General features: G+C 43.3%; 1 protein-coding gene across 2 annotated transcripts in view; it reads right to left on the reverse strand.

The window, feature by feature from the left end:
- Positions 1-15604, reverse strand: part of LOC144135048 (aurora kinase A-A-like) — a 31512-nt gene that overhangs the window by 5958 nt on the left and 9950 nt on the right. For both annotated transcript variants that reach the window (XM_077667816.1, XM_077667812.1), the window contains exons 4-6: positions 14941-15020; positions 8915-9053; positions 6725-6873 (exon numbers count right to left, since the gene is read on the reverse strand). In XM_077667816.1, coding sequence (XP_077523942.1) covers positions 6725-6873; positions 8915-9053; positions 14941-15020 — 368 coding nt within the window. The remainder of the gene's footprint in view (positions 1-6724; positions 6874-8914; positions 9054-14940; positions 15021-15604) is intronic.

Here is a 15604-nt window from a genome sequence, read left to right on the forward strand (position 1 = left end):
GGCTCTCAAAATTTCGACCACCTGGGTTTCTTTAACGTTCACTGACATCGCACAGTAGATGGGCCTCTTGAATTTCGCCTCCATCGAAATTCGACCGCCGGGGCCGGGATCGAACCCTCGTCCTTTTGAGTCAGCAGCCAAGCGTCATAACCACTGAGCCACTGCGGCGGCCAGCAACTTGAATGGTGGTTCGCCTTCTTACCACTTTCGTGTGTTTAAGTTGTTTCCATAAATACTCATTTCAGAGTGAATAAATGCGTTCAGTTAACAAGAATTGACAGTCAATTCAGAGGGGACTAGCATAAAAATTATGGCTTCGTAATTTACCTAATGAGAGTTTCTGTAAGAAGGCCAACAAGCAAGCTTTATGCAGAACAAACATCAATTTTGCAGCCGTTGGCTCGTGAAAAGGCCAAAAGAAGCAAAAACATTAACAATGTAGAAACAAGCCTCCCATGTCTAAAACATTTACATGCACTGCATGCATAGTTTTGACCGAGTGGTTGAGGCTCCTTGGGCTGCCGTGCCAAGGAATTCAGGTTTGATGCCTGCACTGGGCAGATATCCACTTTTTCTTTTTCCGGGCTGCTGCTTATATCGGAAAACGAAAGAGTCACCTTATAAATAGCCTACAAAAGCCTGCAGCAACGTTAGCCTGCAACAATGGCTGAATTCATAATGACCTGCGAAAATAGCCAGAAACAATGAGTTATTGCCCATTTATGGTTTTCATGTAAAAATCACTGACAAAAACTTTACCTTAGACCCCTTAGAGGAAATTTTGCTGCCAATGAAAATTCGATCATCTGCTTATTCTACTACCCCGAATGAGTGCCAGAGATGAAGGCACGTTCGCGAACATTCAGTGATGCAAGCATTCTAAAATATAATGTTTGCTGAAACATATTTTTTCCTACCTGTGATTAGAGAATAAACAGACATAGTTTTTCAGCATTAACATGTATATCAGTGAAGTTCATGAAGTTTAAGCCACGCTCTTGCACAACCTTTCCAGATTTAAAATCTTCATTACTCACGATAACAGTGGCCGCTATCTGGATGTGGTGCCACATCACAGCACCATGAAACATTTTGACTTCACAGCAGAACATTAAGAGTCAAGTTTCAACTCTGCATGAACGAATAATCTAGAGGAGGAGGAAGAAGATAAACAACATTATTTAGTCGCCTGCAGAACGACACGATGACTGAATGGCGCCGCGGTGCAGGCCCTGACGTCTTCTCAGCGGGTGGTCTCTAATCAACTCCAGCGCGTGTTACTACCGCGGTCGGTCACCCTAAAGGGCAACGTTCCATCGGACTCGTTCGGCCTTTGTATTTAAAGAGAAATGATCAACACCTCTCTGCACATTTTCGCCTGCCTCTACCCAAGGGGTATTTCAGGAGAGTGCGACGTCAACTGTTATGAGCCCCGCTATCCAGCTTACCCAAGCGATGCTGCCAATAATTCCGATTGTTTAGAATTATGGTATGTAATTTTTCTAAAAAACACACTGACATAGCAAGCAAGTGTGTTGTCGCACTTGTGCAGCCTTTCGAACAGAGTGAAATCTTTAGGCTCACAAACTGCAGTCCGCTCTAAGAGCTGGTCGTATCTTTGCAAGATTTCCGACCCTCAATCGGTAAACCTTGCTGTATAGTAGGCTCTAATGCCTTCCCACTTGCCGACTAACCTGGTTAAGCTTGGTTAACTGCTGCTCTCTTGGAGGGAAGGGTTGCAATACCATGCGTACCACTAAATGACTGGAAGCCCGTCTTGGCAATAATATGGCACAGCTGCAGTTCAGGTTTTGGGTTCATGGCAAGGTGCCGGTGAGTGCTGTCTCAACAGAATCAAGTGGCAGGCTTGGTCACAGAGGTGCTTAGCAGGAGCTGCATCGCCGACTGGCTAGTAGTTGACTGTTCATCCTCAGTCTGATTGACGATTTACAATGTCCATAGACCCTGACACCAACAGGCATACCATTAAAGGGGCTCTGAAAGGGGCTCTGATAAAGTTGCATTATGCCTGAAATGTTAAAGAACGCTGCTTCACGAGTACTGTCCAAGAAGAATTTTTTAATGCGCTTTGTAGAAACAGAGTTATCTGTAGTCAAAAATTGAATTTGGCCTCTTCGCGCCTTTCTTTCTCCTCTCGTCACTTTTTGCACATTGGAAGGTCGGTGCTGCTCCGCCGGCTCCACCTCCGGGGGAGAGCTCTCTGACCCACCGGAACTACACGGCTTATTATCCGCGGCCTTGGTAGATGCCTGACGTCGAAAGGAATCTAACCAATAGCCATCACTCAACTTGTATACAAATATGCGAGCGACGGAGGAGGGTCAGAACATGAAAAAGTCGCGAGGAAGGGTTCGCCATCTTTCGCGCGTGATTGTGAGATCTCTGCTGCATGAAGGAGCGTATAATTTGGCTCAGGCGTTCATGACAAAACAATGCAGTGATTGAGCAAGTTGGTGTCCTCTACTCGTAAGGTGTTTCAGAGCCCCTTAAGGCTATAAAGAATATTTAGGTAAAGCCGAGTTGACCTTTGGGCAACCACATACGCTTTTATGTTCTTTGTATAGCAGCTAATTCACTGGACCAGTATTATCCGGCGTGCCAGCTGCACCAAGTTTATTTCATTGCATGTTGAACATGGACTGTATTAGGCCACGTAGCACATAGTTACATCCCATTAACTTGCACTGTTAAACTACACACTGTTAACCTACAGCCTGTGTTGTAACAAAACATGAAAAACATCTGTAGTTCATTCCACAGAGCTGTCCAGTCCGTAAATTACCAACAGTTCATGCAGCAGAGAGGCCTCCGTGTCACAAACTGAACAGTGCAACTGCCACGCCACAGCAAGAAATGTGAAAGGCCCCTGAGCAGCAATTAACTCACCTCCACCTTCAGTTTAGCATCAAATCTTAATCTTTTCAAGGCCACTGTGGCATACATCTCCCGAAAAGACAGTGCTAAATGTATGTTGTTGCATACCAAGCCCTGCACATGTGCAGCACCAAGAATGCGTATTCACATACCACATTTTTATATTTTCCTGTAAGTCATGTTCTTTTTAATTTTCCATCTGTGAGTCATATAGTACAATGAAAAATCATGCACTGCCACACGGCATCTTTTGGCATGACCAGTAACTAATCTGAAGAGAAAACCAATGCCTCCAACCCCAGTACACCTCTGCCCTCCACATCCAGACACCGGAAGACTCCATGGAACCCAGTGACGAAGCCAAGTGCATCTCAGTGCCCTGCTGAACTTTTTCAGAGTGTGGCGTCCTAACCTTTTTCGAATCAAATTGCCCACTCAACCATTCACTGTTCTTTCTTACTGAATGTGATGGCGGCTCGCGGTGGGGTGGCTCTGGTGTTAGCGCGTTACGCTACCGAGCCGGAGTACTTGGGTTTGAACCCAACTGCGGTGGCCGCGTTTCGATGGAGGCGAAACGCAAAAGGCGCACATGTGATGTGCGATGTAAGTGCACATTAAAGATTCCCAGGTGGTCGAAATTATTCTGGAGTACTCCACTGCAGCACCCATATCTCTTCTTTCACTCCCACCTTCCTTCCCTGATGCGCATTTGAGGTGTCAAACATGAAGCAGGACAGTTACTGCACCATTTCCTATTCTCAAAAACCACATTTTTTGACGCCGCCTGAGGATGTGTGCTGGAGAATGTGTGCTGGAGAATAGGATCCGGGAAGCAGGAAGACTGTATGACGAGAGCAATATTATCAGGACTGGCGTAATTCAAACCTTGCAGATGCAGACCTGCAAGAGCTCCCCAGCTGATAAAGCCAACCAAAAAGAAAAAGCACACCAGAGAAATAAAGCACCCTGGCCAGTGCTCGAGTATTGTCTGCACATGGCAGCTGCCGCAAGTGTATCACACTCTCCGACGAAGAGCCCTCAGTGTTTTTATAGCACTTGCCGAATGAGCAGGTGTGTATTATAAAATAGTGATATTTGTGTGAGACTTTTTGTGTAAAACTGCCATTTGCAGGGGGTGAAACTTACAGACTGAAAAATACTGAAAGCCAGGTAGCGTCGCCCTTCTTTGATGTCTAAATTTGTTGTGTCATTTTTCAGGCAGAGATGGTGTGAATGCTCACGTCAGAGGATTACACAGTGTTATCTTGGTGGAGCACAGCCTCGGCTGGCATCTGTGCATCCACCAAGAAGGAAAGCTATTACATGCATGGGTAATTCTTGAACTCTTACAGCTCTCCTAATACAGCCCAACACAGGAGGACATTTCATCGCTAAATGACTGACATCCGTCACAATCAAATCAGCTAAGAATAAATCCCCGAAAAACAATGGTCATGCTTTTCCGAGCTTAAAAATAAAGGATTCCCAAGAGAGCGCTCAATTTTAGGCAGCGGATAGGACATAAAAGTTGTTGAGCAGCACACCATTCTTGAAGCTACGTTCTCTTATTTAACCTGAGATTTACATGCCGAGAAAATATATCCGAAACTCGTTTGTAACTTGAGCTGTATCGCTAACCCACACGCTTCTTCCAAAAAATAAAACGGATATATCCGACGTTGTTTGCTTAGTAAATTATTACAATCTTGTGTGGCTGACCATCAATTTAAACAAAATTTAAGTATTACAGAAACAGGCTAGTCATCAATGATTGAAACAAAAGCTGCACTTTCCACCCAGGCTTCACACGCCTGACGTCATACCATGTGACTGCACCACCAGCGTCGAGCATCCACCATACCACGTGACATGAACACGTGATTAGCCGTATACAGAGAGAAGCTCGCCACGCTCGCTTCAGTCCGAGCTTTTGCTCCGGTCTTTTGCTTGTTTCATTAGGTACAACCGATTTAAATCCCAGCAATTTTCCGATGCGTAAAGCCCGAGCAAGATCTTGCTATGTTTCTAGGTTTGTGACAAGAGCATAGATTAATAAATAAATTATAAAGTAAACATTGCCATGACTGGGATTCGAACCCGTGGCACCATGAACAGATGAGCTTCGCTGACCAGTGCACGCGCGCTGTGCATAACACAATGACATCTTGATCAACTTCCATCAGCTTAACCTCGAACAGACCTTTACCCGATTCTAATTTTGTTGCCAGACGTGCCGACGGTCCAACAAAGAAACAACATGAGCCTGCCAGGCTAAGCAAATTGTTTCGCATTTTAGCTGTGTTAAAACCCTGCCATTTCTAGTTTTGATGCTGATCTCCTACCCTACTTTTTTCAGCTGAATAAAATTCTTCGAATAAACCATTTTTATGAGAAAAAATTTTTCAACTCAATCATCCATCTGCTTTAAACAAGCTTTACAGTTTCTAGACGTTAAACGTCCCAAAGAGACTATGGCTATGAGCTGCCGTATGGAGGGCAGTACACGGCCATCTAGCATTTCATCTCGATTGAAATGTGATTGCTGCTGTCAGAATCGAGTCCGCGTCTTTTGGGTCAGTAGCCTAGCGCCATAACCACCGTGGCATGCCAATATTTCACATTTTTGCGAGCAAAGAATGCGAAGGAACCTTCAGAGACAATGATGCCCTTGATGCAAGTGCAATGAATGGCTTATTGTCATGTAGTGGTGAAGGCAATCCAGGCATTGAGGACGACCGTGAAAGAAAGCCTCTAAAAGAAAGTTATTCGGCTGACCTGCGCCCACAATTAACTGAATGGTTCGTCGGTGGAGAAAGCAGCGAGTATGCTCAGTGGTCGTCGGTGCGCCCGCAGCTCTTGATCGTGCTGAATTTAAACCTGATAGGGAACATTCGAGATATGACGTGCAAAGTTACCACAACAGTCTTGAACAACGCAGATTTGGCTCTGGCTGGATGCGATCGATCAAGATGAATCGGGTCACGTTTTGCATCACAAAGGGATAAAGCCGCCTGCCGGCAGATTTGAAGAACAAACATTGAGTACAATATATTTATGCGTGGCTGTCGTGGACCAGGCTCTGAGAACCAGCTCTTTTTGGCTGATCCGAATTGAGGAAGATTGCCCTCTAATCCCTCATACACATCCCGTTACCTCTATACATTTCCTTTCTCACCACGGACAACTACCTCTTGAAAGTTGTAGTGCCATTATATGCGCATGCATGTGTATGCACAGGCACTGCAGATTATTACAGGAAAGCACTACTGTGAAGGACAAATCAGCTTTTATTCAGCAAATTAGAGTATCACCATACATCCCGAACCCCGCTTTAAAAAGAGTTTCATAATCAGTCTCATTCATTTTCCAGCTTGTTATTAAGATGTTCAACTGGGTTATCGTAATACACTGAAATTTAAACACATCACTTGCGTATCTCACTGATGAAGAATGGCTTGACAGTAGATTAGTGTGTTTTAACTTTTACGTGCCAAAAACTGCCGTTCGCTGTGACATAATACAGCAGAAGGCCAATATTTCAAATATTGGCGTTTCTTTAGTGAGCACCAAAATCTCAGCAAAAAGGTGGATTTGCATTTCGCCCCTGTTGAAATGGAGCAGCAATGGCCGAAGATGAACCAAGATCTTGTGTGCTGAGAAGCCAAATGCTATGGCCACTGCGCTGCTGTGTAAGGTGCACAAGGTGCACAACAGAAGCAAAGATGCACACAAAACAAGGCTGTAATACAGTCTCCTTTACATTCACCCAATCCCCAGGTACAAAGAAAAGAGATTGCAAGTTGAAAAAAAAAATGGTTGATACACTTACCTTGAAAAGGGCGCGTGTACGGACAAGCCAAAGTCCGCAATTTTTATTTCTCCATTGATGCCCAGGAGCAGGTTCTCGGGTTTGATGTCGCGGTGGATGACATTTAGACTGTGGCAGACCTTGAGTGCATTACACAGTTGGTAGATGTACTGCACAAGAGGAAAAGGCCCATCAGAACCTCAAGAGCATGACAACCGTGCCCTGTTGTTTTGCACAGCACCGCTATATATGTCGTGGTGGTTTTATTAGTGGCTCCAGAATGGTCTCTTTGTCAATGGTATATCTTCAACCTTCAACACTTAACGTTGCTCAAATGCTGTTGCCGTCTAAATATACTACAAGAGGTATGAAGTATGTGACCAAGCAGCATGGCTAGCAGCACTAGTGGACTGCACGAGGAAACAAGCCACCAGAACTGATATGCTTCTTCGATGGCTGACTTTGGAACTGTAAGCGGTCTTGTGATTCATGTTAAAATCTAGCATACATTTTCTGCCAATAACATTTGTGAAAACACCACTCACTTGGCTTTTTCCGGAGAGGGTGGATGATGGCCATTAGCTGCATAAAACGGCAGCAAGTGGCCTCAATATACTACCGTACTCTGTGCACTACAGACACAGACACCAAAAGTCTAAAAAAGGCCTGGAACACTACAGATGAAATAACAGTTCAGTTCTTGTCAAAGTACCCCAAGTCATAATGTAGGTGACATACATTGTACTTAAGAACAAACTGGCCTCTCGCTTTTTGCCTAAATCGATATGTGACCGCTGTGACCAGGATCGAACATGCGTCTTTCGTTTCAGCAGCCGAGCACCATAACCACTAAGCCTCTGCGGCGGCTTGTTGAACACGTCTCTGGACCGTTAAGCCCCTAGTGAAAGCAAGACGAGTAAATCCTTTAAATCAAATTTTGTTTCAAGTGCTGGCACTGCGATTTTCCGTCTCATATACACACCAATGGAATGCTAGCCTGACTGACAAAGCTTTATCATGATGAAATAATGGAATTATATGCATTCGCACATATATTTGTGAACTTAACCAGATTAGTGGTGTGACATTTTTCAGAATTGTTTTTGAAGGCTGAGTTTTCTCAGAATTTCTAATTACCAATTGGCATCTACTATCACACTTAGCTAGAAGCTGCCAACCGCAGCTTAAAACTACCATCTCATGCTGCGTAGCACAACCAAGTCTACCAGGATCACGATGAGTACCTAAAAAAAATTCCTACACACAGTATGAGCAAAACAATACATAAAAAGCTGTCGTAAACCATTCTCCCCGTTAACATTCAGCAAAAGCATTGCTTGTGAGGTCGCTGCCGAAACTCGCGAAGAAAAATAGGCAGGTGCACATATTTAAATTGAATCTTATCTCCAGGGAAAGGGAGCACAAAGCCAATGTATGCCAGTGCTCATAAGGTAGGCACCAGATGGCAGTGTAGTTTGAAACAACTATCTCCCGCACATGAGGCAGGGTATTGCATGGGGTTACCCGAGGACGCAAATGCGCACTGAACCCTGCTTATTTTTATTTCTCGCTGGCCTTTGCCCTCATCCTACGTATTGTAGTCACTCCCTGATCTCATGCCCTTATGTTTCTCATCCGTCAGTAGTGAAGCTGCGGCTCATTTGACCTTCACAGTTATAACTGTGTTCCAAAACAATAAGGCTACGGAAGCCAATTATGGCGCATAGTTGACAAGCTCAGAAAATATGCACAAGTTGTGCAAAAGGTGATTATAAAGGGCTCAAGAACAATCTGACCCAGGGTCTCCTCCAACGTATACCAAAATCTTGCATACAGCTGGTTCAACATCAAGCCTCAACCGCCGTTGGAAAGGCAATTTATGTTTATATCTTTAGAATTTATCACATCCAGTGATGTTGCACAGCAGTGCAAGTGGTTAACACAAAGCAGAGCCTCGTTTGTTGTGGGTGCAGTGTACAGCTCTAAACAGAGAGGGCACCACATAAACGGCCAAGCTAGGCTAAGCCCTGGCAAGTCTGTCGCCATAAAAACTGAAACAAGAGGCAAGTGGCACAACAGACAGCGAGTACCAATACTGAGCATGTATGGAAGTATAAATTCTAAGGAAAGCTGTTCAGTATAACAGCACTGTGTCTCACTGGGATCACCTAGAAGAGATCACAGTGGTGCAGAAGCAGGCAGGGTGCTTACTGTGGCAGCTCTCTGGTCGGTGAATCTCCCTTCTCTGGTGAGATGACGGTACAGCTCCCCCTGGGGCGCATACTCGAGAATGAGGTACACCCGGGATTCGTCGTGGAACCAGTTGTAGAGGCATAAGATGTTTGGGTGCCTGCATGAGGGACACCATTTTTCACCAGTTGCTTACCTCTGCAGCTACATACAGTTGTAGCTAGGAAACCTGGGTGTGGCCCTTCCTTGCGTTAAATTCAGTTTAGGAACAGATATGAACCAATTTTAAAGAAAAATTTTTATTTGCTGCAACATTGAGCAGGTTAAATACAACGGTGCAGTTTTGTGCGAAAAGCCTGGCAATCCCATGGCTGGCCTTATGAGTAGTACTAATGAGGAAATTTCAGATACCTTTCAAAAAGAGTGCACCATACTCTCCAAATGAATTAAAAGACCAAACTTTTTTCATCCGAGAATACCGAAGGCCCGAGACCGTACAATACAAGAATCTGAGCGCATTCGAAGCACTTTGGCAGTAGCGGCAGAGCGGGGCGGATGTCGAATAATCCGTTCTTCGCTGTGTTTTACAGTCGCAGATGCTGCAGTGTTTCCGCGGTGCTTCGGACAAGAATCTCACCGTGGCCTGTTTTCCTTGGGAAGGCTGAACTCAAGCACTGGTTTCAAGCATCGTTTCCATATCAGCAAGACGGAGCCAATCAACGGGAGCCGACGGCTTTGACGAAAGCTGCGGAAACTTTTGCAACTAGGGGCGTAGTTCGCCATGCACTTTGGCCGCAGCGGCAGAGCGGGGCGGACGTCGAATAATCCGTTCTTCGCTGTGTTTCACAGGTTGGTCAAACCTGCTAGTCGATATTGGTCACCATGACTCGGGGTTGCAAATGTCGCGAAAAACTAAAGAATGACGATAACGCCATCACATGCAGTGAGTGTGAATATTGTTTTCATGGCGCGATATGTTCAGGCATGAGTGAAACGACATTTGTTTCAAAACGTTGGTCGGCTAAGAAGGTTTGGAATTGTGAAGCGTGTAAACGTTCGACTGGAGGCAAGGGTGACGCCTCAAATGGTGACTCGAATACGGATGCCGACCTTAAAGTACTTATTGTGGAAATGAACAGGAAATTGACTTCCCTTCTCCCTCTCACCGAAAAGCTAGATGCAGTAGAGAGCTCAATCCAGATGCTACATGAAGAGTTTGCCACTATAAAATAGCGCCTTGATACGCAGGATAAGGAAATCAAAGGAATTAAAGGCAGAATTGATAAGCTCGAGAGAGATGCTGGCTCAAAAGATATAACTCAGTTACAACTCAGTGTCCATGACTTAGAATGGCGCAGCAGGCGCTTGAACATCGAGATTCATGGCATTGCTGGGGCGGAAGGAGAGGACCTCTTGTCAAAAGTCAACAAAGTGGCGGACAAGATTGGCATGAACCATCTCACTGAGGTGGACACCCTCGCACTTCATATGATGTCGGCGAAACCAGGAAAGACAAAAGCTGTGATTGCCCGTTTTGTAAGGCAGGATCTTCGAGACGCTTTACTGCAGAAACGGGTGGTTCTTAGGGAAAAATACGATTCAGTGTACATCGCAGAAAACATGACCAACTGTACCAGAGTATTGTTGCAAGCCACAAAAGAGTGGGCTGAACAGGCTGGCTTTGCATATGTGTGGCATGTCAATGGCAAAATTTTGGTGCGTAGAAAGAGTGGCGATGGCGCTAAGGTTATCAAGAGCATGAGTGACCTCTCCACACTTCGTAGCTAAATGCCTTTTTCGTGTAGTCGGGAACCCGTGACCCTTATCTTGAAATGGCGCACCTAGGGCACGTTACCTTAGAAGAACTCTTAAAAGAGCTTGGTGGTCAGACACATGGTTACCATCGTTGTTTTCACTTAAATGCACAGTCTGTGTTCAACAAGGTTGCAGAACTAGAATCCTTGTCAAAAAAGCTTGAGAATTGTTTTGATGTTCTGATGAAAACAGAAATATGGCAATCAAGCAGTTGTGACACTTTTGACCTTCCTGATATGCCAACTTTTTCTGTTAATAGAACCTCTCGTCGCGGTGGTGGTGTGTCTGTGCTAGTAAGCTCTCTTGTACAGCCTGTCTTGCTTGCAGAATTTTCTTGTGTCACAGATAGTTTTGAGATTATTTGTCTGCAAGTGAAAGATGCTGTATTTGCAACTTGTTCTCGCATCCGGATGGTTCTCTCCTTGATTTTTTGTGTTTTTAGATAATTTATTGTCATTTGTTAACCAAAACAGATACAATGTGATACTTGCCGGTGATTTTAACGTTGATATGAGTAGCAATAGTACGAAGAAAATATATTTTGAAAATGTATTGCTATCTAATGGCTGTATAAACCATATTACTTCTCCCACACGACTAACGACGTCCATGTAAACAATTCTTGACTTAGTAATAACAAATTATGATGCTAACCTTGTCAGTTCCAGTGTTCTCACTTACCCTATTAGTGATCACTTGCGTGTGTTTTGTAGCATAAAATTTAGTACTCGGGGAAACTCTCACCATAAAGTGTTTAATCTTTTAGAGCCTGTTACACCTACCCTCTTAGAAGCTTTTTGTCATGAGTTAGAAACAGTTTGCTGGGACAACGTTCTTCAGGCATCAAATGCGAACACAACTTATGATGCCTTTTTGAGTTTGTTTCTTTCGGTATACCAACGTCACTTCGTTTTCAAACGCTATACGGGTAAAAAGAGATGTCGAAAACCAAGGGTGACAAAGTACCTATTGAAGAAGATAGAAAAGAAAGAACGTCTGTTTAAAACATTTATGCGAACTCGTACAGCATCTGATCTCGCTACGTTCAAAAAATTTCTTAATGACTTGACTAAGCAGCTAAGAAAAGCAAGAAAACTGTACTATGAGAATATGTTCGGTTCCAACGTAAAGCGCACTGACTTAATGCGGAATAACTTAAATGCACTGATGGCTCGGAGCGAGAAAAATCAGAGAGTTGAAGAAATTTTTCACGAAGGACAGATGTCAAAAGGAGAAGAAATGGCAAATATTTTTAATGACTACTTTGTTAACAGAGATTCTACTAAAAACCAGGCATCATACAAAAGTTTAGGGCAGAAAAACTCTAGCACAATATTTTTTTGAACCAACAGATGCAAATGAAGTGTGTTCTCTTTTTTTAGTTTAAATAATTCTCATAGTGTTGATGCTGACGGTATACAAATAAGACCCGTCAAGTATGTGATACGTATAATCAGCACCATTTTAGCGCATATTTTTAACTTCTGCATTTCTACAGCTTTTTTTCCTACAAAAATGCAAGTCGCCCGTGTGATAGCCTTATATAAGCAAGGAAATAAAAATGATGTATCGAACTACAGACCGATGTCAATTCTTCCTGCCTTTTCGAACAGTCTCGAGAAAATTATCTTAGATCGAATATCGCGCTTCTCCAGCAAGCATAATATAATAACTACTTCGCAATATGGCTTTAGGAGGGACATGTCTACAGAGCTGGCACTGTTGGACCATAAGGAATATATTCTAAAGCATTTTGTAGAAATGTATTGTTATGGGTATTTTTGTTGATTTTAGCCAAGGTTTCAATTATATTAGTCATATTATCCTTTTTGAAAAACTGCATCATTATGGTATACGGGGACATGTTTTGGCTCTCCTCAAAATTTACCTATCATATAGATTTCAATATGTCGACATATATGGTTTTATTTCTCAGAGAAAAAAAATAATTTCAGGAGTCCCACAGGGTAGAATTTTAGGCCCTGTCCTATTTAATTTGTACATTATTGATATTGTACATATCTGCTCAGATACCAAGTTCGTTATATATGCCTATGACACGAGTGCTTTGGTGCCATCACGTTCTGAAGCTGGAGGAATTACTAAAGCAAATATTTTTTTGCGCAAATTGGTTTTTGGTTTTTCGACCAAAAATTAAACATATTTCGTTACAAGGAACCGTAATGTTTAGATCCGCTGCCATTGGTGTGGTAGATACTGTTAAGGGGTTAGGGGTATATTTTACTTCAACTTTACAACGGAATGATCATGTAAACAATCTAATCAGCAAACTGAGCTGCATAACTGAAATTTTAAATCGCAACCGCTATACTGTTCCAAAGAAGTTAAACTAATGGTCTACAACGCTCTCTTTGTCTCCCAACTAAACTACTCTCATTTAGTTTAGGGAACATCAACAAAAACTTATGTGCTGAAGCTTGAAAGGCTATAGAAAAAAATAGTACGAATAATTGAAAACATTCAAAACACAGCATCTTCACATATCTTTGCTTCGCTTAATTTATTGAAAGTAAGAAATATATACGAATACAAATTATACAGGCAGTATCGTTTAAGTGTCCAGCGAGAGAGTACAGTTTTTACGGAAATGGCAGAATTAAGATCCAATTATCACACCTGCAGCACCAGAACTCCAGAACGATGGAAAGTTCCATAATGTCGCACTGCCTATGGACAACAAACACTCCGGTATAATCTTCCGCGATTATTGAATGCTGCAGAAAAAGAAGGCGCAGATCTACTCAATATGTCTCTTCCAAATATATAAAAATATTTTGCTAATCATACTCTTTTTTGTGAATGAATGCAAAGGTATATCCTTATGTTCAATTACATTACATTGTTTCATTTTCGAAAAAAAATTTTTTCTCCAGGCGTCCAAATCCAGTGCTCTATTGAAACTCTTATTTAGGCTTATTTTATTGTCTGATGCGATACAGGGCTGTTTTTCTTTTCTCTTTGCAACAACAAAATGGGACTGTCTACTGCCCCACTCTGCTGGTGTATACACTGTAAGGGGGCGGAGGATTTTTCAAGCCGCAAATGTACAGCTTTTCCCTCCACCTCCGTCCACTTCTTTGTGGAGAATAAAACTTGTATGTATATGTATGTATGTATGTATGTATGTATGTATGTATGTATGTATGTATGTATGTATGTATGTATGTATGTATGTATGTATGTATGTATGTATGTATGTATGTATGTATGTATGTATGTATGTATGTATGTATGTATGTATGTATGTATGTATGTATGTATGTATGTATGTGCACCCTGAACACGAATACCCCTACATGGGAGTAAAAAAGGAAGTAATCTGTCCTCGAGCACACCCCATTTTTACTCCTTTCTGTTTAGAGCGTGGTGCCCATACCACTTAAAGCACTCGCAAAAGAACTCATGACCCCAAATTCAAACGCTTCTTTGATCACAAAAGCAGCAAGCATGTATGCCCACGTGTGCGGAGGAGTCAATGCCAAAATGGCTCAGGAAACAATTGTGGTGTGGCTTCGAAAGGAAGACTCTGGATTCATGGGGTTTAATGTCCTAAGGAAACTCAGGCAAAAAGGGACGCTGTGGTGAAGGGTTCCAGTAGTTTCGACAACCTGGGGTTCTTTATCATACACGGACATCGCACAGTACACATGGCCTCTAGCATTTCGCCTTTATTGAAAGCTGACCTCCATGGCCGGGATTGAACCCGCGCATTTCACGCCAGCAGCAGAGCACCATAACCACTGGGCCACTGCGGCGGCTTCTGAAGGAAGACCTAGAACTACATCTCACTCAAGAATGCCCTTAAGGAATAAGCTAATGACACACTATTTTTCACCTTGCTTTACATTGAAAGCTTTCACAAACATTGAATGCGTTGCACATACTACTAGAAGCGGAATGTTCTGCAGCCTCGAGCTACCGTTCTAAAAATCATGATTTATTCTAGACAGCAGTGAAGGGAAAAGAAGACTCTGTAGCAATAAAGTCACTTAACACCAGCTCGTTATACCCATCTAATGGTTCAATATCAATTCATCTTCTCCATTCCTTCGAAAATGATTAGTCCCGACTCCCGCCATTCCAAGCCGTTGATGGCTGTGTCAGCTGTCTTCCTTGTGTTCAGCATCAGTTATTGTTCTGAATGCAGCAAGTGGTGCAACAACTTTCATGCGTCATGTGCCATGCAGTGCAATATGAAATAGCAGCCTCACCTCAGGTGAGATTGAATCTCGATCTCCCTCCGCAGCTGGTGCTCCACGTTGTTCTTCTGGAGCTGCGACTTAAACATCACCTGCGTGGACGTTTTTCGCAATTCTTTTACGGGGCCTCTTTGTGGGCTTTATGTGTTTTCAAAGCAAGTCGTAACCAAGAGTTTGAGATCTCAGCCAGCTACCAGCAGCTCTTACTTGCAATTGCATTGGTAGCGAATGCTCCATTGTAGTGACACGAAAACACACACATTCTCATGCTCGATAAAGCAGTCATCCGGTAGACCAGAGCCGTAACAAACATGCATGCCAGAGAGGGTGCTCTTGAGAACCTGCTACTTGTCAGGAGATGTAGGTGGAAACTGGAAAAGGCATGCTTTTGAGAGTGTTTTTTACTAGCACAAGAACACACTGCTATCACTGCCCCTTCTTTGTTGAAAACGGAAGTCTGGGATTTGCCCATTGCCTCCGAGCGCACAATGGCATGAATTGCTAGACCTAAGTAGCAAGCCTGCTCACTTCACTTCTGGTTAAAAATTTGGCCCGTCGTGACATGACCCGCTAAGGCCGTCTGGCGTATTGGATGGCACAGGACAAGTGGCAACTACTACAACAGCTTGTAATTGCATAAGAATGAAACAGATACACATGTGTCAGCAGTTTGTCC

This window comes from Amblyomma americanum, chromosome 1 (genome assembly GCF_052857255.1).
Source record: "Amblyomma americanum isolate KBUSLIRL-KWMA chromosome 1, ASM5285725v1, whole genome shotgun sequence".
Classification (NCBI taxonomy): Eukaryota; Metazoa; Arthropoda; class Arachnida; order Ixodida; family Ixodidae; genus Amblyomma; species Amblyomma americanum.